This window comes from Engystomops pustulosus, chromosome 5, assembly GCF_040894005.1.
Source record: "Engystomops pustulosus chromosome 5, aEngPut4.maternal, whole genome shotgun sequence".
Taxonomy (NCBI): domain Eukaryota; kingdom Metazoa; phylum Chordata; class Amphibia; order Anura; family Leptodactylidae; genus Engystomops; species Engystomops pustulosus.
Window position 1 is genome coordinate 139,153,412 of NC_092415.1, and position 27,722 is coordinate 139,181,133.

The 27,722-nt window shown below is 40.1% G+C and overlaps 1 protein-coding gene across 2 annotated transcripts in view; it reads right to left on the reverse strand.

The window, feature by feature from the left end:
• ITGA9 (integrin subunit alpha 9) overlaps positions 1-27,722 on the reverse strand; it is a 262,270-nt gene that overhangs the window by 133,718 nt on the left and 100,830 nt on the right. For both annotated transcript variants that reach the window (XM_072153171.1, XM_072153172.1), the window contains 6 exons: positions 27,068-27,173; positions 23,295-23,389; positions 21,943-22,033; positions 17,194-17,239; positions 15,975-16,129; positions 12,405-12,565 (listed from right to left, as the gene is read on the reverse strand). In XM_072153171.1, the coding sequence (XP_072009272.1) occupies positions 12,405-12,565; positions 15,975-16,129; positions 17,194-17,239; positions 21,943-22,033; positions 23,295-23,389; positions 27,068-27,173 (654 nt within the window). The remainder of the gene's footprint in view (positions 1-12,404; positions 12,566-15,974; positions 16,130-17,193; positions 17,240-21,942; positions 22,034-23,294; positions 23,390-27,067; positions 27,174-27,722) is intronic.

A 27,722-nucleotide genomic window follows, 5' to 3' on the forward strand; every position in this document is an offset into this window, starting at 1 on the left:
GGCGAATCGGGGAGTGTGGCCGAACGAAAACCCAACGGATTCTGAAAAAACGCCATATTTTTTTTAAAAAAAGTAGCGCTGGACACGTGCTAACCTGCACCCAGCAACGGATCGTGAACTCCGGCGGACCTCGGCTGACTTCAGCGCGACACCTGGTGGACGTCGGAGAAACTGCCTTAGTGAATCGCCGGAAGACCCGAATCCACCGCAGAGAACACGACCATGGATCGCGAATGGACCGGGTAAGTAAATCTGCCCCACTTTGTGCAGCAGGCCTTACCATAAAGAATTTCAAGTGGCCCATTTTCAAAAAAACCAACAAACAGCAAACCTATCAAAACTTATTATGACAATGTACCAAGTAAGTGCAAGCTATTCCTCCCCCTAAAAGAATAAAAGAAAAGAAAAAAAAGAAAGTTATATTCTCTCCTTCTCAAGCTGTTCTCTATCTGAACTTTTTCTTCTAAGTTACAGAGGATATAAAAAAAATAGGAGTATTTTTATTCTTGGGTCATTTTTAAAAGGGTGAAACAAGAGAAAAGGACTTTCATCACCATCAGAAACTCCCTTGTGAGTGAGTTTTTCTCTATGTAAAGAAAACCTTGAACTTTGGATGAATCTGCAAGGGTACATTATGAGCCCCCCAAACTGTCACCTGCCTGGTTATTGGGTCCACCCTAACCAGTGATGAATAAACTTAAAGGGGTTTGCCCACAAAAGAAAATTCTCAAACGTCGATCCAGGGTCGGGTCTAGGGGCAGCCAAAATTGTGTACACCATGACTGATAGAGACAGGTTAAAATTATATCTCTGAATGCTGTATTTTTGTTGATAACAATGAATTCGAGAATGTGGTATTTTGTTATCCTGAGTACCTGAGTATCCTGTCTTCGTGTGAATACCCTTTTAATAAGACAAACAAATAAAACAGAGGGAAGCTCAACAATCCGAGTCACCACTAAATAGCAGGTAAAGTACAGGTGGTCCCCTACTTAAGGACACCAGACTTACAGACGACCCATAGTTAAAGACGGACCCCTCTGCCCACTGTGACCTCTGGTGAAGCTCTCTGGATGCTTTACTATAGTCCCAGACTGCAATAATCAGCTGTAAGGTGTCTGTAATGAAGCTTTATTGATAATTCTTGGTTCCATTACAGAAAAAAAAATGTAAACTCTGATTGTCACTGGAGCAAAAAGAAAATTTGTCTGGCTCTACAATTATAAAATATACAGTTTCGATTTTAATACAAATTTAACTTAAGAACAAACCTATGGACCTTATCTTGTATGTAACTGCCTGTACAGAAACGAAAACACATCAGAATAGTCGCAGCAATACAAAAAAAAAACAGAGCTAGCAGACACTGACCAAAATATATTCAAACTGGTGCAGTGTGCATTAGTTTACTTTGCACTGGCTTTGTGAAAGTTGTGCCACATTATTTAATTCCTTCCTGCACCATGACGTTGGGAGACGTCAATGTGTGCTTGTATTTAGAACGCCATGACTTTGCCCCATGTCATGTACATAACATGTGCTCAGAAGCAAAGCCTGTGCGATCTGTGCAGAATTCAAGCTGTATGTGATACCCGAGCCTCTGCACGAGCAGCCGTTATTGCAATAGTCATGATCCCGACTGTTTAACCCTTTAGCCGCAGCTGTCAAAGATGACGGCAGCATCTAAAGGGCTTACCCACCTCTCCCCTGCACCATTGTCTCTGCAGCAACTTTGGGGTCCAATAAACTGCCTGCTGTGTCCTGCCATCCTGGTCAGTTAACAGGATCTGCACACAGTTCCACCTATTGGGGCAGATTCAGCGGCGCGTTCTCTGCGGTGGATTCTGGTCCGGCCGGGATTCACCAGGTGGCGCTGCTGCGCTGAAGTTCCCCCGAGGCCCGCCGGAATGCACTGAAGTTCACCGGCCTATTCCTAGTGAAGGTAAGTGCAAGTCCCGCGACACTTTTTTTTTTTAAAATAGGGCGGTTTTTCTGAATCCGTCGGGTTTTCGCTCGGCCACGCCCCCGATTTCCGTCGCGTGCATGCCAGCGCCGATACGCCACAATCCGATCGCGTGCGCCAAAATACCGGGGCAATTCAGGGAAAATCGCCGCAAATCGGAAATATTCGGGTAACACGTCGGGAAACCGCGAATCGGGCCCTTAGTAAATGACCCCCATTGCGTCAGAATTGTGTTGCATATCAGTTATAAATGTGATGCCAAGTGCGCTCCCATATTTCGGACAGATGAATCAAGCCACCCTAATCTATATAACAGTTTTGGGGCAAAAATCACCTGATAAACAAGCAAATATTTTGATACAAAATAGGATTAATTTTACAGGACAGGTTATCTAGTCCTTTCAGGGTTTTCTCCCATTTCAGTTGTTCATCCACATCTCTGTATTACTCCCATCTATTTGATATCTTCGGAATCATACTGGGAAAAGAGGGGTTAAAGTTCCCTATAAAGTGTTGATATAAGACGTTTCCACCCAGTTTGTCACCGGTGCTTCAACGGCCCATGTCTCGGGTTGCGGGCCCACCCGTGCCCCTCTCCTTGCCCCTATGCCCCGCAGCACTAACTCACCTGTCCATTCTCCTGTTCCTGGCCCACCGGTCAGACGAGCGCACCTCCCCCTCCTAGGGTGTGTGAAGATTTAAAGGGCCAGCGCACCATTCATTGGTGCTGGCTATTCCTGGAATTCCTCATAAGCCAGCCTCTTCCTGCACACCCTGCCAGAACTTTGTGCCGTATAGCCATTGAGAAAGCTTGTCCCTGATGCCCTGCGTTTCCTCTGTGATTTCCTGTTGTGACCCCGGTTCTGTTATGGACTCTGAGCCCGTGCTGCTTGCTCTGACCTACTGCTATGTCCCCGACTCTGATCCTGTGCTGCCCGTTCTCACCTCCAGCCTGTTCCCTACTACGATTCTGCTCAACATCTCTGTACCTCCTGTTGGTCGCCAACGCAGACAAAGTCGCACCTATGGAACGTCCTGGTGGTACCACGCCGCAACAAATCCAACTAATTTAATAAAAGAAAAATCTTTCATCTGCACATAGGTTACCACTAATTAATCCAAACATTTTCTATCATGGTCATTAAAAAAGGTGAGCAATGATTTATTATTCCATAGCACAGCATTAGTAAAAATTATATTTTATGATTGCAGTATTTAACAATTAAATAGCATTGGAAATTATACCTCATCATTAGAAATAAGATAAATTGGATTGACCCTGGGGAGAATTCATGATACTACTAACAGTAGTATATTTTGCTATTAGTTTATTATAAAGATCATTTATTATTTATATTCTATCCATTATAAAGCAATTTAAACACAAGGGCTCTGTATTCAATATCATAAATAACATACCATTAGGTATAATTCTGTTCTACTTAACATCTATAACTTGGCTGTACCTAGGTCACTGTAATGTAACAAAATGAATATTAATGACAAAAATTAGACAAAACAGGAGCATGGTATGAAGGTCTACATAGTATCACTGATCCATAAGGTTTGGTGAAAAGACAGATATCTATAAGATCTTTTACATCACGTACTAAAACATGCACATGTTGTCCAAACAGTATCCATCCTGATGCCCTCCAGCCAAACCACAGAAATAACTATCACGTCTGGATTATTTAGTGGTTTTTACATTCATGCCTGCTAGGGAATTGAGGGCAGAGGTGTGGGCTGTGGTTTGTCTGCTAAAATCACTATATTAGAGAAAGCTTAGTGGTTCTTCCCTTAAAAGAAAACCAAAATGAAAATTAAACACAGGGCTATATGAAATACTTTTTAGATCCTCATATGGAATGCTTAGGCTCTTTCAACAGGAGTCCTTTCCATATGCATTAGCCTAAAGATAAGCACCCAGCAGCATAGGATCTTTTCTTTTTATATTGCCTTTTAATCTAAAAATTTACCAAAACAGATGATATAACTCTTAGCTACAAGCCGACTTCTTTTCTTGTGTGCTTTTTTTCTAGCTTCTGTTTATACATTCCAAACTGACCCTTTTGGATTGATTTTTTGCTCTATGTGACCCTACAGATATGCCAAATGTGTTCTGAACAAACTGCAGAAATAAAAATACTACTATGATAAAAATAAAAATACTATATATTGTAGTATTATTTTTTTTGCATTTACAAATAAGCATAGCCTTTATTACAGTATCTGTTTATTCACTTTTTCATTACTAAAAGACGTCTTTCGTAGTGGTTTTTCTCATACATCACATATTAAGTACTTAGTAGTTTTGTATGGGTTTTGTTGTTTTTTTCCCACACTTATTTTACATGAAATAAAAATTTCACTTGTACTTCATACTTAACGGGATAATGAGCACACTGCTTATTTAAGTATGTAGACATGTATGGAAATACTAATACAAAAAGAACATACCCAGATTACAAGGTTGGTAATGGGGCATTAAAAGGGTTGACCACTTTACTTAAAGGGCACCTACCACCACAAATCTACCTATAAAGGTAGATCGGGTGGTAGGTGAATCAATGGGAGGTGAGGATAGCCCTTTTAAGGGCTAATCCTCACGTCCCCGCACTTTTTTGTAAACTTTTATTACCCTAATATGTTAATTTTGTTATGCGGCTACTTGGGCGTGGAGTAGCCGCATCTGAGGTTACACGAGGCGGCTACTCCACGCCCCGGTAGCCACTTTACCCCTCCTACTCACCATGTTCGGCGCGCAGCTGCTCGTAGCTGCGCGCCCTCGTCCGACGATCCTGCCGTCTGCGCATGCGCAGAACAGCAGGCTCGCGCCTGTGCAGCCCCGGCTTCGGAGCAGTGACCGCGCAGGCGCGGGCCTGCTGTTCTGCGCATGCGCAGACGGCAGGATCGGCGGACGAGGGCGCGCAGCTACGAGCAGCTGCGTGCCGAACATGGTGAGTAGGAGGGGTAAAGTGGCTACCGGGGCGTGGAGTAGCCGCCTCGTGTAACCTCAGAAGCGGCTACTCCACGCCCAAGTAGCCGCATAACAAAATTAACATATTAGGGTAATAAAAGTTTACAAAAAAGTGCGGGGACGTGAGGATTAGCCCTTAAAAGGGCTATCCTCACGTCCCATTGATTCACCTACCACCCGATCTACCTTTATAGGTAGATTTGTGGTGGTAGGTTTCCTTTAAAGGAAATTTACCACTTTTCGGGTAGCCCTTTAAGCTAAAAATACTTACCTGTCAATGTCTTCTTTCAGATCCTGACACATTTCTTCACTAGTCTTGAACTTGCTACTTCACTCAGGCGCTCTAGGCTAATAATTATGCACGCCTCCAGCACAATAGTTACCCATCTCTCCCCTGCCGGAGAGCCTGGTGACGTCATGATGGAGGTGTGTATAATTATTAGCTGTGAAGTGCACAGAGTGCTCGAGGCTAAGTAGCATCTTTTTTTTTCAGGCCGTTTTAACACTTCTGAAGATATGAGCTGGGATCTGGAAGAAGACGTCAACACGTAAGTATATTTAGCCTAAATAGATAACACGCAATTAGTATAATGTTTTTTGTGTTATGTATAATTGTGGGGGCAGGATGTAAGGTAATTTACCAATATATCTCTTTTAAATGTTCCGCCCCACTACTGATATGTAAAGTAAAGCTCCCTGGTTGAGAAATGTCTTTTACCTCATCAGCTGCCATTTCTGTCCATACCAAGACATGAGATAGAGGGTCATGTGAGCCTAAGGCCCCTACCACACTAGCGTTGCATTTCACGTCAGGGTGCAATGCGTGAAAAACTGACGTTTTTTGGCTGCATTTTTGTTCCATTTTTCCTTTGACTCATTAGCGTTTTTGCGTATGGAAACATCTGCAATGTGTTCTTTACACACATATATATTGTTCTTCACATACTATTTTGTTCGCACCGTTCCGCGCGTATCTCCCGACAAGTAAGCATATGTGCCGAACATCTGTAATCTATTCTTCACTGTGTTCTTTACTGTGTTTTTCACTTAAATGATCCTGTGTTCACTGTGTTCACTGTTTTTAGTCTATTCTTCACTGTGTTTTTTTAATTAAATGCTCGATCTCGAGCAGGGGAATTATTCATGTCACCTAGCAACCCATCCATTTAAAACGCATTGCACTCGCATTGCACTTGCAATGCTTGCGAGTGCAATGCATTTTTGATGCGTCTCCATAGACTTGAATGGGGCGGGAAAATCGCGTGTGAAACGCAAAAGTAGAGCATGCTGCGATTTTGACGCGCGTCAAAACAAACGCAAGCACGCGCGTGAAAAACAACGCAAATGAGGAAAGGCCCATTGGAAACAATGGGACAGAGTGCAATGCAAGTTCTGCGCGTCAAAAGCACACGCAGAACTCGCGCGTGAAAAACGCTAGTGTGGAAGGGGCCTAACTCTCCATGACCAATCATCTACCTTCGAGGCCCTTATTATAATAATCGTGAATATAAGCTTAAGGTACTGGAAGTTAGATTGGTCATGGACAGGTAGGATGACATGACCCTCCATCTGATGCCATAGCATGGCAAGATAGGCAGCTTATAAGGTAAAAGCCATTTCTGTACCAGGGAACTTTACTTTATATTCTAAGAAAATAGTGCTGAACATTTAATAGCTATGCACTGATAAGTTACCTAAAACCCTGCCCCCACACTTACACACATTACAAAACACCTGATGTAAAGTGGCCAACCCCTTTAAGGACAGAGCCCTCCCTATGCCCCCCCTCCCCCCCCCCTTAGTTTATTTTGCTTCCTATGTGTTTGTGTGCATGCTGTAAAAATAGATTCTGAGTCAAATGGTTAAAAGACCTGAGTGAAGTTGGCCCCCCCACCTTATTCAAATCAAACAAAATTGGTGTCAAACGTTTGTGCTACGTTTGTGCTGGTTTGTGCAGCAGAAATTTTCGTTTGTGCCGCTATCGTTTTTAAGATTTTAATGAAAGTTTCCAGAGGTCATCAGAGGTCAACCAGCCCCCCCACATTGCCCAAATCAAACAAAACTGGTGCCGAACAAGTCTGCTATGTTTGTGCTGGTTTGTGCTGCGCAAATTTTTGTTTGTGCTGCTTTTGTTTTGAATATATGAACAAAAAATTAAAGTTCAAAAGTTCAAGCAGCCCCCCCACATTAACCGAATCAAACAAAACGGGTGTCAAACGTTAGTGCTACGTTTGTGCTGGTTTGTGCAGCAAAAATTTTCGTTTGTGCCGCTATAATTTTTAATATATTCATACTTTTTTGCAGAGGTCATCAGAGTTCATTTCTTCCAAAGTATAATGTGTTTGCCAGCTCCCCCTGGTGATCAAACCAGGGAAGTGTCACTAGGTTTGTTTTTTACCAGTTCATCCTAAACACCTCAAACACCTGAACATACCTTAAAAATTATAGCGGCACAAACAAAAATTTTTGCTGCACAAACGTAGCACTAACATTTGACACCAGTTTTGTTTGATTCGGTTAATGTGGGGGGGCTGCTTGACCTTTTGAACTTTACATTTTTGTTCATATATTCAAAACAAAAGCAGCACAAACAAAAATTTGCGCAGCACAAACCAGCACAAATGTAGCAGAATTGTTCGGCACCAGTTTTGTTTGATTTGGGCAATGTGGGGGGGCTGGTTGACCTCTGATGACCTCTGGAAACTTTCATTAAAATCTCGAAAACTATGGCGGCACAAACAAAAATTTCTGCTGCACAAACCAGCACAAACGTAGCACAAACGTTTGACACCAATTTTGTTTGATTTGAACGAGGTGGGGGGGCCAACTTCACTCAGGTGGTTAAAAGGGCAGATGTTTATACAGGCGGTCCCCTACTTAAGGACACCCGACTTACAGACAACCCATAGTTACAGACGGACCCCTCTGCCCACTCTGACCTCTGGTGAAGCTCTCTGGATGCTTTAAAATAGTCCCAGACTGCAATAATCAGCTTAAAATTGTCTGCAATGAAGCTTTATTGATAATTCTTGGTCCTATTACAGCAAAAAAATTTGAAACTCCAATTGTCACTGGGGCAAAAAAAAAAATTGTCGGGAACTACAATTATAAAATATACAGTTTCGACTTACATACAAATTCAACTTAAGAACAAACCTACAGTCCCTATCTTGTATGTAACCCGGGGACTGCCTGTACATACTTTTTACAATTCTGTATACTATATGGCCATTTTATAAATGAAGTGGTAATAAATATTTGTCTTATGTCTAGTTGCTATTATAATGGTCTTCCACAAACAACCAACATTTCTTATATTTGAAAATAAATAAAGAGTAGTCTTAGTAAGTGAATTAAAGGTCATGACAAAATCCCATTATATAAAATGATGGCACTGCTCTTTGAATGGCTGTCAGCAGTCCACTGTCCTCTTCAATTTGGTGTTGCTTATAATGCAGGAAATGCCACGACCATGATCAAGAGAAAACCAAATCATATTTATTCTCAAAGCCATCTAAACAGAATTGATCTGTCTGTCATATTGCCTGACTTCATACTACACAACCCTTAGCTGCTTGGACTTGATTAAATGAGTCTTTTGCTTGTTCCATCCTGATTGCATTCAATTAGGCTCCAGCAAGTGGTTTTGTCCTCAGCGTTACCTCATATCCTAATCAATAATGTACGGAAACTATAAGCCCTCAAAGTGCTGTTGCCTGTCTGACAGCCTCAATTATATATGATTTCTTAATAATCTCAAGAAATAAGAACACAGCATTAATATTTGGCCTTGTATTGTCTAGAGCAGGGGTCTCAAACTCGCGGCCCCGTTGGCCCGCGGGACAATATTTTGCGGCCCCCACCTGGTCGCGCTGCATGGAGAGGGCTCACGCGCTGAGCACTCTCCATAGCCGGTAAGTCTTTTCTGCATATTGCAGCAAAGGCTTACCGGTAACACCCGCGATCGGTGCTAGCACCGATCGCGGGTGCTTTCACAGCGATGGCTGCCGACAAAGCTGCCGGCAGCCTCAAAAAGATAGCGGCGCATGGGCGCCGCCATCTTACCTGGGATCGCCGCTCCCCGTGACGTCATCGGGGGCGGAGATCCGTCTCCATGGTAGCCTCGGGTCTTCCGAAGACCCGAGGCTATTTCGTTTTAACCCCTTCATTACAATGTGCTGATAGCACATTGTAATGAATGAGGAGGAAAATCTCCATATACTGCCATACTGTAGTGTGGCAGTATATGATAGGATCGATCAGACAACCTAGGGTTAAAGTACCCTAGGGAGTCTGAAAAATAGTATAAATAAAAATAAAAAAAAGTTTAAAAAAAAAAAATAATAATAAAAAAACCTAAAATTTCAAATCACCCCCCTTTCCCTAGAACTGACATAAATATAAATAAACAGTAAAAATCATAAACATATCAGGTATCGACGCGTCCGAAAATGCCCGATCTATCAAAATATGATGACGGTTTTTCAGTGCGTTTAACCCCGTTACGGAAAATAGCGCCCAAATTCGAAAATGGCACTTTTTTGCCATTTTGAAAAATATAAAAAAATCTATAAAAAGTGATCAAAAGGTTGTACAGTCCTAAAAATGATATCATTGAACATATTATCAAATTTCGCAAAAAATGACAGCACCCACAGCTCCGTACACCAAAGTATGAAAAAGTTATTAGCGCCAGAATTTGGCAAAATAAAAAAAAATATTTTTGTACAGTAGGTTTTAAATTTTGTAAATGTATGAAAACATTATAAAACCTATACAAATTTGGTATCCCCTTAATCGTACCGACCCAAAAAATAAAGTAGACATGTCATTTGGGGCGCTCAGTGAAAGACGTAATATCCAAGCCCACAAGAAAATGGCGCAAATGCATTTTCATTGCATTTGGAATTTTTTTCCCGCTTCCGAGTACATGGCATGGAATATTTAATACCATCACTATGAAGTGCAATTTGTTACGCAGAAAACAATCCATCACACAGCTCTTTACGTGTAAAAATAAAAAAGTTATAGTTTTTTGAAGGTGGGGAGTGAAAAATGGACATGAAAAAACAGGAAAGGGCCCGTAACCGGTTAATCCCCTTCCCTCCGGTACTTGAAGAAGATGAAGTCGCCGCTCTGAACGCACTTGGTGCAGGTCAGAGCGGCGACTTCATCTTCTTCGATGGGAGGGACACGGGGAGGCAAGTACCGGGTGGGGGAGGGGGGAATGGAGTGTCCCTGACTGGGCTCAGTGCGGTAGGAGCTTGGGACCCCTCGGTACACAGGACGCGTTCATAGAGAAAACACGTCTCCCAGCTTGGGGCTTTCCTTGCACTGGGAGACGCCGTGACATTTGAATCTGAATAATGATATTTTGTAAGCGCATTTTGTGTGGAAAACTTGATGCGGCCCAGCCTTACCCAGAATCTACCTCCAACGGCCCCCAGGTAAATTGAGTTTGAGACCCCTGGTCTAGAGAGACATGAAGTAAATGCAGGGTGGTGGGTGCTGCAGTCACATAACTGTAGCCACTCCTATTCCATCGGACAAAAGTAGAGATTATAACAGAATCTAAGAAAAGCAAAAGCTGAAGCAATATGTATTTAAAAATGGTAATATTTTTTATTTAGATAGCATTGGAAATTCATCTGTAAGAAGGGTGTCCTTAAGTCGTGGACCGCCTGTATTCCCCAACTGAAAACCATGCATAAATGCCATAATATCTTTTACATTTTACCGAAGACAAAATGAGTACTTTGATCATAACACAGCTCATAAAACGCATAAAACACATAAGACTAAGTGATGGAGATGCACACAAACACACAAAATGCTAAAGCAAATGGACCTTAATATTTGCAGTGTCCGTTGATATACTATAATACATTGGGGCAGATTTACTTACCCGGTCCATTTGCGATCCAGCGGCGCGTTCTCTGCGCTGGATTCGGGATTTATTAAGGTAGTTCCTCCGCCGTCCACCAGGTGGCGCTGCTGTGCTGAAAAGCATTGGAACGCGCCAGAGTTCACCGAGTCGGGCTGAGTGAAGGTAAGTGATTTCCGTTGCGTGCATGCCAGCGCCGATGCACCACAATCCGATCGCGTGCGCCAAAATCCCGTGGCAATTCAGGGGAAATCGGCGCAAATCGGAAATATTCGGGTAACACGTCGGGAAAACGCGAATCGGGCCCTTAGTAAATGACCCCCATTGTATGTAGAAGTGTTATATTTATGGCGCTTTGCCAATGTGTCCTCTCAACTCTATACAGTTGGAGTACATTTTTAATTGTTTATTCATTTGACTGAAGTGCACCGTCTGTGACAAGGTGTGTAAAGCATGTCTAATTTAAGGATTGATAACACATCTGGTTATGGAAAGTAAACTCATTGAGCGATTCAAATAACCCATCTCCTTCAGTTTCCACCCCTGCATACCCTTCAGCAAATACAACTACTACAACTGCTTGCACTGTCACCAGAAATTTTAGAAAAGTAACCAGATATCTCATGTGTATTGAAGCCATTCATTCTTCTATTCATTGCAATGAAAATTTCTTATACTCTGGCTTCTGGCCACTATAATAAGATTTATATATTTGTGTGTGCCCCTCTATATGAATTATTCAGATAACATCTGCACAGCAGCCCCTGGAAATGCCACTAAAATTGCCAACTATGTGTCAAACTAAATTATAAGTAGTGTTAGTCTCAGTGTAGTTTCTCCACTGTGGATAAAGGAATGTGTAACAGTGACTTTCTCCATATAATGAAGTGACAGATGATTTGCTTCCACATTATAGAGGTGATGCTGGAGTCCATAGTGGAAACATTGCACAAAATACTACAGCATAAAATAAATTTTAAGCATAAATGTGTAAATGAATACACAGCTTTACTGGATTTATAAATCAGGAGTCTCTCCAAACCTCATTCCGTTGGTTACGATAAAGGAACAGATATAGAAGGAACTCTACCGAACCAGATGCAAGAGTAAGTGAATGAGCTATAAAACCAACTATCAGTTCCCATCTCTGATTGGTTGTTGTAGGTAACACATTCATACAGCTCAGTTTACTGTAAAATATAAAGTTATTGCTTCTTGTAGTTGGGAGGTAAAAAACAAACACAAAAATGAAATGCACAGCGTATAAAGATTGGGCAAATTACAAGCCATTTTATCCTACCTTTTTTCCATGGACAGCATCAATAAGATATAATCCAAAAAGCAAATTGGAATACAAGCCACCTTCTCCTGTGATTTGCCTAGCCTTATAATAATATTATATTTATTAACTTCTTAGCAGACACCAGCTTAACTACATCTTCCTTGTGATCAAGTGATGTACTAGCTTCCTAACAAGGTGCACACATCCATAACAGTAATAAGAAAAAGATGTCATTTGTTTTGCAAAATGCCAATTTAAATAACTAATTATATAGGTCAATTTAACAATGGAATACCTTTACATATGCAAGATACTGGTCGCACTTCTCTTTCATGTGTGTGAGCTGGAGCTTCTCATTGATATGAGCAACAGTCTCCCCAGATGCGACCAAGAACACCCTGGGGTGATGACCACTTTCTCTCTTCACAACATCCGCAGTCAGATTATACATCAATTCTGTAAGATATGGTCATGGGTAAGAGTTTGTCAATCATTTTCTATAAATCATATTGGAGGAATGTATTAATACAGGCATATTTACTGCCAGTCATAATTTTCCCCCTTCTGGTGTACTCTACAATGGAAATACTAAGAGGCTCCAGCCTCCTGGTTAATCCGAAGGTACGCACAACCACTCAAATGAAAGCTCCGCCTGGTCAGACATGGCAGAGATTTCAGATTCAGTCTGCCCCATTTTACCCCCCTTCCCATACACGCTTTCAGAGAAAATGGCATGTGGGGCAGGAAACTGAAAGTGGCAATTCCCAGCAGAATTACTGATGGTAGACCGCTTACGTTACATGTGCATCTCATCTCCTGCAGTCCAGAACTGACTTTGTTATATCATTGAATCCTCCCACTTTGCTAAAACATAGCTTTTTTAAAAAATATTCAAATGAACCCTAGGGGCTCTGGAGGCAACATCAGAGCCTCTCTGGGATCTGCCGTGTTTCCAGTGACGTCACCTGGTTCTCGCCAAATCCAGCGATTGTTCAGTAGTATCTTCCTTGCACAGCCGAATTTACAGAGACTGGAAGCTAAAGCCTCTGAGGCCCATTTCAATATTTTTAAAGGCTATTTTTTAACAAAGGGTATAAAAAAAGAGTTTTCCTTACTGCAGGAGATGAGATGCACATGTAAGTGTAAGTAGTCTACCATCAGTGATTCTGATGGTAGATTTCCTTTAAGACTAGTAGGAAAACTCTGCAAATATATTCAATTGGGTTCACCTCTATGTATGTTCTTATCTATTATACAACTGATCATACAACCGCTGTTTCAGTTAATTTTGTTTTACTGTTCCCATAATGAAAAATAAAAATAAGCAGAAAATCATTAGTATGATGGTTACCAACAATGACCAGAGGACGCCATTGGATACATTGGGGGCTGTTGGGTTTCAGAATCCAGATGCTCTTTATTTTAAAACAGATAAATTAGAAATACTTCTGACAGACCCAGCAGCAGAACCTCAAGCATAACCTAGACAGATCCAATCAATAAAATAGCTATTAAAGGCCACAGTCTGACTATTGTAATGTAAGCCTCCAAGATAAACAATTCAGAAACTCGTGGACAAAATATTTACATTGAAAACTGACCCTTCCTGGTAACCTGAAAATACTCAAATAACAGAAACATGCAGTCAGCTTCAGATAACTAAATGACGAAGGATCAAACAAAGAAGCTGCAGGTAAAAAAAATCTTCATGCTGAGTTAAAAAGCAAAGGGGAAATAACGTCACAGGAACCACATAAATATTATTGAACCTGGATAAATATTCAAGGATATTTGTATAAATATCAATATATTTTGTAAAAGCTCAATTTAAAAGAAATTAAATAATAACCTGCAACAATCAATATTTATCTTGCAGAACCATATTAAATAAGTCAATAAATGGATAGAACTTTGTGTTCTAAAATACATATTTGAAGTACTTTAGGGAAGCTTTTTCCCTTAAAACTCACTAGCTCTGCAGACTACCATGTCTACCATGTTACAGATTAGTAAAGCAGCAGTCTAGTCCCAGTTCACTGTTTCTTTATGCCCCCTAGGTTGCTCTTTTCCCCACATCTACTCATAACGCAGTGATTACCTGCTGCTGAGGTGCTGATGTTATCTGTCTGTGCAGGGGCTCGGGGCAAATGGCCCAGGCCCACAAGGCAAAATACTCAAATGCACAATGTTTGAAAGAAATCTACCATGAGAATCAAGCATGTTAAAGCAGGAACACTTACTCATTGATCCAGGCACCGTGACTGTGTACTGTGGAGCAGGGGGAGATTGAGACAGTGTGACAGTCTGTGCAGCCAGATCACAGAGGGGCTAGGGTAGCCACTCAAGATTATTAGAATATTTTTTAAAGTTAATTTTGAAGGAAGTAGGCTATGGATAACAAATATAACAAGATAACCACAGTAACATCATCTGGATCTATGAGCAGATGGCCCTGGTTTATCCTGTTTGATTTTGATGGTAGATTTCCTTTGACACTGTAAGGCCTCCTGTGCACTTTGCAGGACACAAACAAGGAAACATGATCCCTTGACAATGGCAGGTAAGTGCCACTCAAACCACCAATGTAAATAGAAAATGACTGCTTGGGCCGCAAAACTGGTAGGAATGGAATGCGCTCTATAGTTTGCCGTGCATGCGCTCCTCATGGCCTTCTTTTTATAAAAAATGGCTATATAAATTATGCAAATGAGCCGTAGGGGTTCCGGGCTCAATTAACAGCTGTGGATCCTGAAGCCACTCGGGCAAATGTAAAAAAATAAATAAAAAACAAAGTCATGAGAAGGTAAATGAAGAGCAAATCCTGGCAGAGAGGGCACACACCAGCAAGTAAGTGTGCTTGGTTTACAATCCTTCATCATGGTGTCAGATTACATTTTAACATACAAACAGACTAATTCTTCTTCTCTTAAAGAGAACCCGTCATGCAAAATAACCCCCCTAAACTAAATATATTTTCATAAACTGCCATTAGAGAGCATTGCCTCTATCCCTTCATTGTCCCTCTACATGCCTGTAAACCTAAGCAATGAGGTCCTAAAGCTGTATGCAAATGACCTGTGAAATGTCCAATGAAGCATTAGCATATTCAAGCTGTCCACTCTATTCATGAGTGGGAGGCACAGCCACACCCCCAGTGCATGACTGACAGCCTGTATAATGATGTGAGGCTGTATAATGATGTGCTTCCTGGTGGCCACGCCCCCTGCAGCCTGTGTGTGTGTTTAGGAGAGATACAGCAGCTCCAGGCAGCCATGTTACAGCAAAACATGTAAGATTCATGTGTAGCTGATGTCTGTGTCTCTCACCTGTATATTAGGAGGATGCAGCATGTCAGCAGATGCAGCACAGACACTATCCATGCTTTACTATACATTACACACAGACATGAGCAGGGGGAGGAGAGGGGAGGGGTAACAGGGGTGACATCACTGCCTCTGACCATGTGACCAGCCTCATTTACATAATAAATAATAGATGATTTTACAATGAATAATGTATGAAATAACTAGATAAAGGCTGGGATGGGATCCTTGTGAGCTGCTCCAACAGGTAGTAGTGACAGGACAAGTGACACAGACCTGATGACAGGTGTCCTTTAAAGATACCTGGTGTGATTTAGATGTAAATGATTGTCAGCCTATATGGTGGCTGTGAAAAGTCTGAAGTTGCTTTCCATAGAATTGTAACAATTACTATTGTAAGATAAACTTTAGAATTAATTTACTTTGATGTATAAATCTAAAAAATATCAGAGAAAGGGTCAGAAAGCTAGTAATATCCTTATTAAAATTAACATAGAGTACTTATCATAAGAAACAATATAAAAAATAAAAACATTGGTTACCTATTTCACCTGGAACATGTTTTCCATGAAACCTGAAGCAGACAGTGACGTTGACACAGTTCACATTTTGTGTCCCATCATGACACTGTGGAGCCGTAATGTTAATGGATGTTGGAAGGATTATTAAAGCATCTACAGTAATAACTGGTCTTGTTCTATAGATAAAGAAAAACAAAACAGTTATGGGTCTATTTGTATTGGCTTGGTAAGACTCAACAAAATCAATGGAAAACTCCGACCAAACTATAAAGTCTCATATTTCTATATAATAGGTTTCTCACATTAACGTGTACTACAGGAAAGAATTAACGTGTACTACAGATCATTGTGCTAGGATCTCCTTATTTTTTATTTGAATAAAAACATTACATTGTCCATATCACCTACATTACTACTGTTGTGATCACACTGTAACCTTGTTTTAACTAGATGTATGCTACAAAATAATACAAACCATGTAATGTTCTGTGAACTAAGGAGTTTAATACAATACAATCTCATGCATAGCCTAATGCCATAAAGATAGCTTGATAACTTTCTTTATTATAAGTAAAATAATACCATTCTCAAGTGCACAAGAACTTTGAGTAAAGAGAATGCTGTATTGCACAGACTATGCTACAACAAGGTTTCCGACATCCCTACTTTTAGTACTTTAGTTTCCCATAGGGTATTGTTGTCAACATCCTTGTGCATCATCCAAATCACCGGGAAGGGGAAAGGTCAGCTTCGAATGACAAAGAACTTGGCAAGTCACCAGGATTTCTCACCCCAAGAGGATAAAGATTCTTAATGAAACTCAATTTACGTAATTGCTTGTACGAGCCAGGCAGGGAAATTGCGCAAATTACAAAAGTCAGATTCTCTACAGTAATCTCTAGAGTAGGGCTAATGCAATCCATGGCCTCACTACAAACATTTAACTCCTCTGGACTGAAGAAATGTAGGGGAAATCAAATTCAGCATGTCTGAGAGCCAAAGCTCAAAGGATAGTTCAAAGAGGGAATAAATAGTAAACTTAGATTGGAGACAGCCCACTGATATTGTGGCATTTTTTTCAGTTTGGTAACTCTTGTATATTAGCTTGAAAGGGTATAGTTATACTTCCCACTTTTTAAAAGTAGAGTAAGTTGTGTTAAAATGTAAAAGTTTGTAAAAGTATTTGAATTGTAATAGTTTATATAAATCTGTATGTTACTGTGCGAAAGATCTCTCTTACCTTAGTAGCACCACACTGTCAGACATAAAAGCCCCAATGGTCACATCTGTAATAAACCCAGAAATGATAGAAATGATCAGATATAAACAATGAGTAGTGAGTCACTTAATCTATTAAGGCTACTTAGTAAGTCATTAGCTCTCCAAGAAATCTTTGTTGATCTTAATGGTGTTATAAAGTTAGCAGAAAGGTGTATGTCACAGCAATCATGAGTATCAAGGAGAACCAACTAAAAAGGCATTGACATACATACCCAAATGTTCTCAAAGAGGTTATATCACGCTCCCAATCTAAAGTGGTCCCTACACCTGTAATACTATGGGATGACTTACAGAAAAAAATTAGCTGTTTTCCATTAGGTATTGAGATGTCTTTTATGAGATTCCGCAGCAGCTGAGCTGTGTATTGTAAGGTTCTCTGGCATCTTAGGAGTGTATTATAAGGTTCTGCTGCAGCTGAGGTTTGCATTACAATATTCCGTGGCAGATGACTTGTGTATTATGAACTTCTGCTGCAGCTGAGGACTGCACAAACAGCTTCTGTGCAGCTGATGTGTTTATTTAGAGGTTCTGTGATAGTTGCGGTGTGTATGAAAAGGTTCTGCGGCAGCTGAGGTGTTCACGTGGAGGTTCTGTGGTAGCTGAGGTGCCCATCTGGAGGTTCTGCGGCAGCTGAGGTGTTCACGTGGAGGTTCTGTGGTAGCTGAGGTGCCCATGTGGAGGTTCTGCGGCAGCTGAGGTGTGTATGTAGGGGTTCTGCAACAGGTGAGGTGTGTATGAAGAGGTACTGCAGCAACAGAGGTGCGTATGTAGAGGTTGGTAACATAGCACAGATTGGCTTCCTACAATGGCATCGCAGAGGATGCTGACCAGCATTTAAACACTGTGGTGCCCAGGAGCAGACCTGTTTTTCTGCAGAAAATCCTGGCACATACCATGAATACTGTCACAGTCAGGTTCAACTGCAGCACCTAACAGGTTAAAGCGGTTGTCCACTTTCAGCAAATATTTCATATGGTTTGTGTAAGGAGAAGTTATACAAATTTCCAATATACTTTCTGCATCAATTCCTCACGGTTTTTTAGATCTCTGCTTGCTGTGCTGCTTTAAAAGATTCTATTTTTACTTTCAGTGGATAGAAATCTGTCTATGTGATGTGATGGACATGCAGGTGCATGAGCCGTTATTACCACACAGCTCCTATTACTCTCTGTGATAACAACGGCTCATGCACCTGTATGTCCATCACATCACACGGACAGATCCATTCTATCCACTGTAAGTAAACAAAGAAGCTTTCTATAGCAGCACAGCAAGCAGAGGTCTAGAAAACCCATGAGGAATTTATACAGAAAGTATATAAAACTGGATAACTTTTCCTTACACAAACCATATCAAATATTTGCTGAAAGTGAACAACCCCTTTAACTTCCATGATCAGTGGCAGAACCAACTGTTGCAGTTTCCGGCACGAGTCAACTGTGTGATACAGTTTAACTTATACCTGTTCCGAATTACATAAAATTCAACTTAAAAACAAACATGATGAACATGATGAACACATAGCCACAACGAGCCAGCAGCAGCGAATGATACACTCCTATATCCTGGCCCTTCATCGTCTGCGAGCGATGCACGATGGTATAGTATACTTATGACGATTTATTCCTGTTTAACCTAAGTAATGACTAGAAACCTCTTATGCCAGAATTACGGATATTTTGGATCCAATCTATTTCTATACCCCTTTATGTAGTATCTGTCATCATAAAAGGGAAATATGTTTTCCAAGGTAGGAAAAGGAAACCAATGCCTCTTTTTGCTACATTGAAAGGCAGTTCCCTTAACACCAACTTTGACTTATAAGAAGCCTAATAACATGATGTGGGATTAAGCCAAACCATTACATCTACTCCAGAAGGAACAGACTCCCAACTGTAGACAGCGCTGTTTCAACCTTGCTGGGTCTCTTCAGTACCGCGTAGGGAACTGATTTGGCTGAGTGAGAGACTATTGTCTAGGGTCAGGAAGTAAGAGTTCTCCTTATGGAAAAAGAGGCATTGTTTTCCTTTTCCATCCTTGGAAAACATATTTGCATATTTCCCAGAATCTTCTAGTGGAGCATCAATGCCTATAAGCCTCCAAACGCCTATAAGGCGGTCTTAATTGGCAAACTCTCCATAAGGAGAACTCTTACTTCCTTACCCTCATCATAACATAAACTCCTGTGAACTACTATAATGTATCTATTTCCTATATTGCAACTCACGTTAATTCCCCACGAGTAAGTTCAAAAAGTGCTGTTTGCTGTAACTCAGTAAAGTACAGAATGTCTTTTATTAGACATGTTGGAAATTTACAGGAATTTGCTGGTTTACTACAAACCAATTTTTGGCAGAAAATCTTGGCACACTCCATTAATACTGGCACATTTTAAGATTCCAGTTTGTGACATTTAATGAAACAGTGAGTGGTATACAAAGTGTCTAAAACATGTGACATATTTGGTGCATGGCATGTATGCTTTTGTATGGAGCAATCTACACCAGAATCCTACTGCTACTACAAAACATTGCTGTCATTTATCTCAGGTTGCGGTGTAATCCATTGTCTTCATTATGTTAGCAGAAAAATTCTTGTGTGGCACGACTTATAAATAACTGGGAGTAATGGAAAGTTTCCAGGCTCTTATAATAACTGAGTATGGTAAATGGTGCATTACTCCAGAACATAGTCCTGGAATGCTGAACAGAGAAGGTAGAAGACAAGTTGCTCTATACAGTGCTCACGTTATGCCTCCTGCCATCCAATATCTAATGGCAGCATCAACTACACTAAGGTGTTAAACCATGAATGCAAATTAAATAGCTGAAGGTTTCTTAAACTTTTAATACAACTTAAAAGGTGATCTGAATGTTAAGGGAGTAACTAATACTGAAAAGGAAATTCATTGTCAATAATTGATGGTCCAAAAATAGCCCCTCTCCTTAGAGTAGAATGTGGAAAGGTATAACTGTGAGTAATGGTTAAAATATAATTTTTATTCACAGCTGCATTAAACTTATCAAAAACAACACCCAATGTGTCATGTGTCTTGTCTTCATCAAATAAAAGCAGAAGAAAACAACTCTTTGTCGCTGGTTCACTCATATCAGTTTTATGTCCAAGTTCTACAACGGCTAGTTAGTATGTGTTAATTGTGAGGATAATCAGAGGAAAGTGGTTACCCTGTTTTCCCTAGGTAGCTGTACTAGTCCCTGTGTTTGTCTAATGGGGAAGGACACACTAACACACAGCCCCCTCTCACATGAAATCACACACATAGATACATAAAAATGTGAGCCAACGCGTTTCTAAAAAAATTAAGCAGCTTAGGCACCTGCTGCCGCATTGATACTAGCGGCACCAGGTTAAGGAAGACGCTGGGTATTTGTAGTGATTTACAAAAAAATGTTCGGCAATGAGAGTATCTTTCCAGTTTTTAATGTCTCTTGTATGGTCTCTAATCTGACATGAAAATTGACAAATGGTTTTGCCGAAAACTACAAAAAAGGAGATAGACCACTCCTGTTGTAAGACACGTGAAGTGGTCTCTGATGAAGATTTGCATGCTGTGGCTTTGGCTGGGTTTTTGATGCCACAGGTTCCCAGTTGCTGTGGGGATGGGATCCTCCCGTCAGATACAGAATTGGTCTGCATGATGCTCTGAAGGTCATATTACTGGAGAGCATCTTGATCTTGCTTGGAGATGTGTCCTTCATGATCATGCAACGGAGGGCAACGGACATGGCCAGGGAGGGGTTTTGAATCTGGGGTTAGGTGTGGATTGGTCTGCAGGGAGGCCATGCACACCCACCTGGGGAGCAGCACAGATTTTAAATACCCAGCCTCTACCAGAACTCCCTAGTATTGATGCGGCAGCAGGAGCCTACGATGCTTGATTTTGCATTTAATACCTTTTGTTAAACTATGTAGGAAAAATAAAAACCACTCCGATGATGAATCACTAAAAATGCATTGAGTCACATTTTTATGTATCTATGTGTGTGATTTAATGTGAAGGGGGGATTTGTGTTAATGTGCCCTTCCCTCTTAGACTAGGACAGGGAATAGTACAGCTACATAAGGATAACAGGGTGACCAGTTTCCCCTAATAATCCTCAATATACACGTACTACCTAGCCTTTGTAGGACGAGGACATAATACTGAAATGAGTGAACCAGCTCCAATTACTTTTTTCTTTCTGATTTATTTGGTGAAGGCAAGACACATGACATATTGGGTGGGTGCTTTTGATAACTGTAATGCAGCTGGGTGGTGGAAGCGGAATCCACAGTTTTTAGACCTTGGTTGGCTGTCAGCCGTATTTTAGTCTGTATCAGAGGCGGATACTGCTTCCACCACGCACACCTATACTCGCAATTCAGAGCAATCCTCATCTGAGGAAGGTCATTTTGACCAAAACGTCATGTATTGAAGTGGATTGTTATAAGAATAAAACTACATTTCTACATTACTACATTGGATTGAGTGCCATCTTCTATACTTTCATGTACATATGGGGTTGGGACCCTAGTTTGGCACCATCGAGTACTACAAGGAGTGCTGTGAAATTCCTATAAAACTATATGTGCAAAGCAGACACATTTAGATGGATACATTTACATAATGGTTGTGGACATTTATGTAACAATCTAGTACCATAAATATTTTATTTATAAAAAGAAAGATACAAATTTTAAAACTTACCTATGTAGCCATTTTTGTCCATATCAATGCCTCCAGAAATTGACTGCCCAAACATTCTCAGAGTTGGGCTAATTTTGCTTCCAGATATCCGCTAAATGAAAATATCCCAATAAGATTAAAGGTGATTATAATATACAATACGAAATATTTTTATTCACCATGAAATAACAATAATGGAAAATCATTTAATATTACATCCGTATAGTCCTTTGTCTAAATGTATGAATAAACTTGTACCAGATCATTAAGTGGCTGTCCTAGTGATAAGTAACCTCCCCCATGGCTAGTATGAGATATTTCACATATTGATCACGGATAGAGCAGAAATTAAAAGTCATTCCCTGGACTGCCTATTCACATCCTTACTTCCAACTTGACATTAGGAAATTAACAAATAGTTAAAATAGAAGAAGCTTTATATCTGTCCTCTTCTTGATACCCACCCCAAGTACACACACAGCTGCAGGGTGAATAGACTCAGTGGAGTCAGCCTTCTTTATGCTATGGTTGGGGTCCTCTTAAAGGCCATGGATAACAAATATTAGAACATTATCACAGTCACGATGCCTGGATATATGAGTCACTGTTTTTTCATACTGGATTTTGAAGGTAGATTTATTTAAAGACAGATGTATTTAGTTTATTTGTAGCACACAGATCCACAAGTCTCATTTTAAAATTATACCAGAAGCACGCTTCGAGGTGCTAAAGATCAGTCAACCCTTAAAGGAAACCTACCATGAGGATTCTACTGTCATAAGTAGATCTGATGGTAGATTCCTCCTGTCTGCCTAATCTGTAATTTAATAATCCTGTAACCTAACCTAATTTATTAAATTATTATTTTAAATGACAAATTATGCCAGAGGCAGGAAGGAGGAATCTACAATCAGATATACTTCTGAAAGTAGATGCCTCTTGGTAGGTTTCAATTAAAATTGACTCTCAGGAAAAGGTTGACTTTTTTTGGTCATATGTATACAACATTAGAGGAGATTATATAAAATAGATACAACATTTAAAATAAGTTTAATAAAAAAATGGGAATGCTAAAAAGGAAATTTCATACACTACCTGAGGGTGCTGGTACAAGCATAAATTAACTGGTTAACACCCCAAATTACTTGAGAAAATGCTAAATATATACAGTAAATATTCTTATTGCAGAAAGCTCATCTTACTAAATTAAAATATATGGTTACCACACTGAATTTAAACAGTAGTAAAGAGCAGGTAATACAGTATAAACTGTACTTAACAGCAACATCAGGAGATCTTGTTAGGAGCATACTGTATGAGACGTAAAATTGCACAAGGTTTTCATCACATGAAAGACAATAAAATACACCAACCATTGAATACTGAGGGACAATGCCATCTGCATCTCCATGATATATGTAGACAGCTCCTACATAGTCATCTTCTTTTGGAGCACCAATTGCAACATCTGTTTGAAACAGAAAATAAATTAACAAAGGTGAAAGATGCGAGTATCTGCATGCATATCTCCGTAGTAAGGTTTGTAGGATGGTAACAGACAATACCACTGACTACATGAAAATGTACGCAAAAAATAAGCCCTAACAGAGCTCTGTACACGGAAAAATGAAAAATTATGGATCTTTGAAGGTGGAGAGCAAGAAATGAACAAAAAGAACCTGCTTCCTTAAGGGGTAAAGGAAATCTATCACATGGATGCAGTGCTTCAAACTTAGCACACTTACATGCTGATGTGTGCCTCCTGAAATAGGATCCGTACTTTTTGCTTCTAATAGCTTAGTTTTTAAGAAAACAGTCTTTTAGAATGATGCAAAAGAGCTTCAGGATCTCCTAGCTTCATCACAAAAGCCTTTTCTGGTTCCATCATCTGCTAAATAGTCACATCCTCCTGGCTCTGTAGTCTGCTAATTATTCATGCCTCGAGCATGGAGCCCCTGAGGCTCATTTGCATATTTAAAAAACAGTTTTTTTTCAAAAACTAACCAATTGGAAGCAGAATAAAGAACAGATCCTGTTTCAGGAGGAACGTGCCAGCATGTAAGTGTGCTTGAAGAACTGCATCTATGTGCTGGATTTCCTTTACCCCTTAAGGACGCAGGTTTTTTTCGTTCATTCCTTGCTCTCTATCCTCAGAAATCCATGACTTTTTCATTTTTTTTGTTTACATAGCTCTGTGAGGGCTTATTTTTTTGCGTAACAAAATGTTACTTCTCCGCTCCAAATTTGGAAAAATTGAAAAAAAAACGCATTTGTGTCACTTTCTTGTGGGCTCAGTTTTTGTGACTTTCACTGTGCACTTCAAATAACACCAGTACTTTATTCTTTGGTTCGATACGATCACGGTGATACCAAATTTATACAGGTTTTATTGCATTTTAATACAATTTCAAAAGTTAAAGGAATGTGTACGAAAAAGAAAAAAAATTTGCAATCTTCTGACTCTAAAAACTTTTTCATTCTTTGGTGTACAGAGTTGTGTGAGGTGTCATTTTTTGCTAGATGAGCTGACGTTTTCATTGCTACCATTCGAGGACTAGGCAACATTTTGAGCACTTTTTATTACATTTTTTTGTGATGTAGAATGGTGTAAAAGTCACATTTCGGACATTTGGGTGCTATTTATCATGTGGTTCACCACTGGCAATAACTATTTTTATTTTTTGATAGATCGGGCATTTTAGGACTCGGCAATACCTAATGTGTTTGTGATTTTTTAATGTTTATTTAGTTTTATATCAGTTTTAGGGAAGGGGGGGTGATTTGAATTTTTAGTATTTTATAAATATTTTTAAATTTTTTAAACTTTTTTTTTCCACTACTTCTTAGACCCTCAAGGGTACTTTAACCCTAGATGGTCTGATCGTTCCTTCCATATACTGCAATTCTAGTATATTGTAGCATATAGCGTTTTTACATAGGATTCATTACAATGAGCCACTGGCCAATGAGCCACTGAAACCATGTCATGACAACCATTCGTATCCCTCTCATGATGTTTAGGGGAGCGTGTCTTTGCTGGCGACAAACAAGGGCTTGCACCGATCGCGGTGTTAACGGTGGGTCTTTGCTGCAATCAGCCCATGAGCCCTCTTCATACACCCTTCATAGCTCTGCGGCAGATTATTTCTTAGAGAATTTACAGAGAAACAGTGTCACATTGTCCAAAGGAAAGAAGTCAGTACTTGAGGAAACTGAATATATACTAAGATAGAGAGGTCCTCATTAAAGGAAATCTACCACCAAACTCGATCATGATAAACCAAAGACACTTACTCTTAGATCCAGGCACCGTGACTGTGGTAATATTCTTATATTTGTTATCCATGGCCTCTTTCTCTCCCTTCCCTGTCTCAACTCTCATGCTTTTTCAGCCCTTGTGAAGTGAGCACTTCCTTCTGGAATCTCAGGGAAGAGGGTGCAACAGTGTGACAGCCTGTAATGCTAGATCACATAGGGACTAGGGCAGTCCCTCAGGCTAATTATCATAATTTTAAAAGTTGATTTTAAAAGGAAGATAAAAAATGGATAACAAATATAAGAAAATTACCACAGTCACAGTGGCCGGATCTATGAGTAAGTGTTCCTGGTTTATCATGCTTAATTTTGATTGTACAGAATACATCCCTCTTTCTTTGTGTGACAATTTAGTTTCTAAGCATAATTATATTACTCAAATCATACTGAATGTGGTTGTTATACAAGATTTCCTTTGCAACAGGTCTTAAATTAATGCAGAACTGAGTACAGAGAAATTAGAAAAAGATTTGAAAAAACGGTCTTTAGAACTATATTTTTACATACCGTCATTTTAATGAATGATTATATCATGTAGATTGACAATAATTCTTGAAATAAGAACTTCATATAAATTTAGTTATTAATAATTTATTTACAGTTTACTAGTGTCTGCTACTGACATTGAACTATGATGTTACTGAGTAGATAATGCCCAATGTCTGATAACATGGTCTCTGGCTGAAAAGCTTGAATATATGTTGTGCTAAGACAAAGCCATCAACACTCTCTACACACAATGTTATCTGCATGTAAAGCTTGGTTTTACATAGCCATAAAAGGAACCAAAAACTCTGATAAGTAAAGTGCTTTGAGTCTTTGCACTAAACCTCTACTTAGCTGCTATTAGGAAAAGATATTATGGCTAACTCTATTTTATTTGATGCCAGTCTATAAATGCAAAACTAAACATCCATATATTTATCGTAGAGTTTTCCTGATTTTATTCTATCAAAAAGTTGCATTGTGACTTGTCCACCAAAAAGTTCCACTGTCCTTTTCAGGCCACTCCAATAAAGTGGATTAAAAATACAAGGACGACTACAACAAACGGCGTGTAAATCCTTTTTTGCATGGTCACTATTCTACCTTTCTGACATATTTGCTGTATGTATTTTGTAAAAAACATAGTCACAAACAGCAGAGTACTGAAAACAGTTTTATTAAATGGGTATTCTCTTCTGCCCAAAGCCATCAGCATACAGAGGGGGCATTGTATCTCTGCCCACCTTGACCCGACTATAGAGAAACTACTTCCTGTCAGTGAGGGGCTGTGTCCGAGTGCTGTTCATAATACAGTCACGGCTCATAGTGCTAGGGACCTCGGGCTCACACAGAGCGGGTCAGAGGCATCCTCCATAGAACACAGGTCCTGAGTCTACTCTTACCAGTGCCTATGGGTGAGGAGCCGCTGGGAGCTGCATCTGCTTTACTGCAGTGTGATGCTGCCGCCCTCAACCCAGGTACAGGGACAATTCTGTGCATCTTTAGACACACTGGGCTTTTTTAAAGGAGTGAATCTGCCTGTACAAGCATGTATAATGCCTTTATAGGCGATTCTACAACCTCTGGTTTAGCCATGGCTTGTGTTACGATTTAGCCAATACAGTGCATTCTTATAACTGTTGAATAAACTGGATAGGTGCTTAAATTTCTACAAAGATACATCACAAACAGAGGAACCTTATGGAGGGGAGATGTGCTAACATACATGCAATTCATTGTTACAAATAAAAACATAATAAAATAAAATATATACAGACTTTAAAATTGCTGTTTATTAAGCAACTGTATTTTATTCTATGAAAAAAACTATACGCTGAAAACTCACCTGGATACCCATCATCATCAATATCTCCCAGGTTAGCCATGCTTTCCCCAAAGTGTGCATTATATGCATTGTCTCCATTCAAAAAAATCTGTTCATCCATTACACCCTAGCAAACAGAGAAACCATCATAAAAACAGCTCATTATTAAAACTACAATCCCTATGGACTGCCGACAGAAAGCACCTAAGAAAGGAAATAAAAATAGGGTGTATGCATTTTATAAACTGTGAAAACATACAAACAATTATCACAATATAAACAGTGAGTGTAACATGTTAACTGTAAAACTACTACTATCCTACATACGGCACAAAAGAAACAGGGTCCAGACTTTGGGAGAAGGAGGGGGACACAGGGTGCAGGCTGTGTATGAAGGGGAGACATGAGGGTGCAGGATGTATGAGAAACAGCAGGGCACCCTTCACTGCATATACAGCAGAGGTTCCATGCTGTCCATATAATGATCCCTGCACTCAGCTCCGGGTGTTTATAGAAAGGATTCTTGCACTCAGCCCCTGATGTCCATATAAAGGTACCTGTGGTTGGGGACCAGACTGTGCCAAGCAGTCACTAGACACCAGGCTCAGCCCTGAAAGGACAAGTTGTCTCCTTTCTTCTCCATTCTGCCTGTCACAGAGACTTAGTCCCTACACAC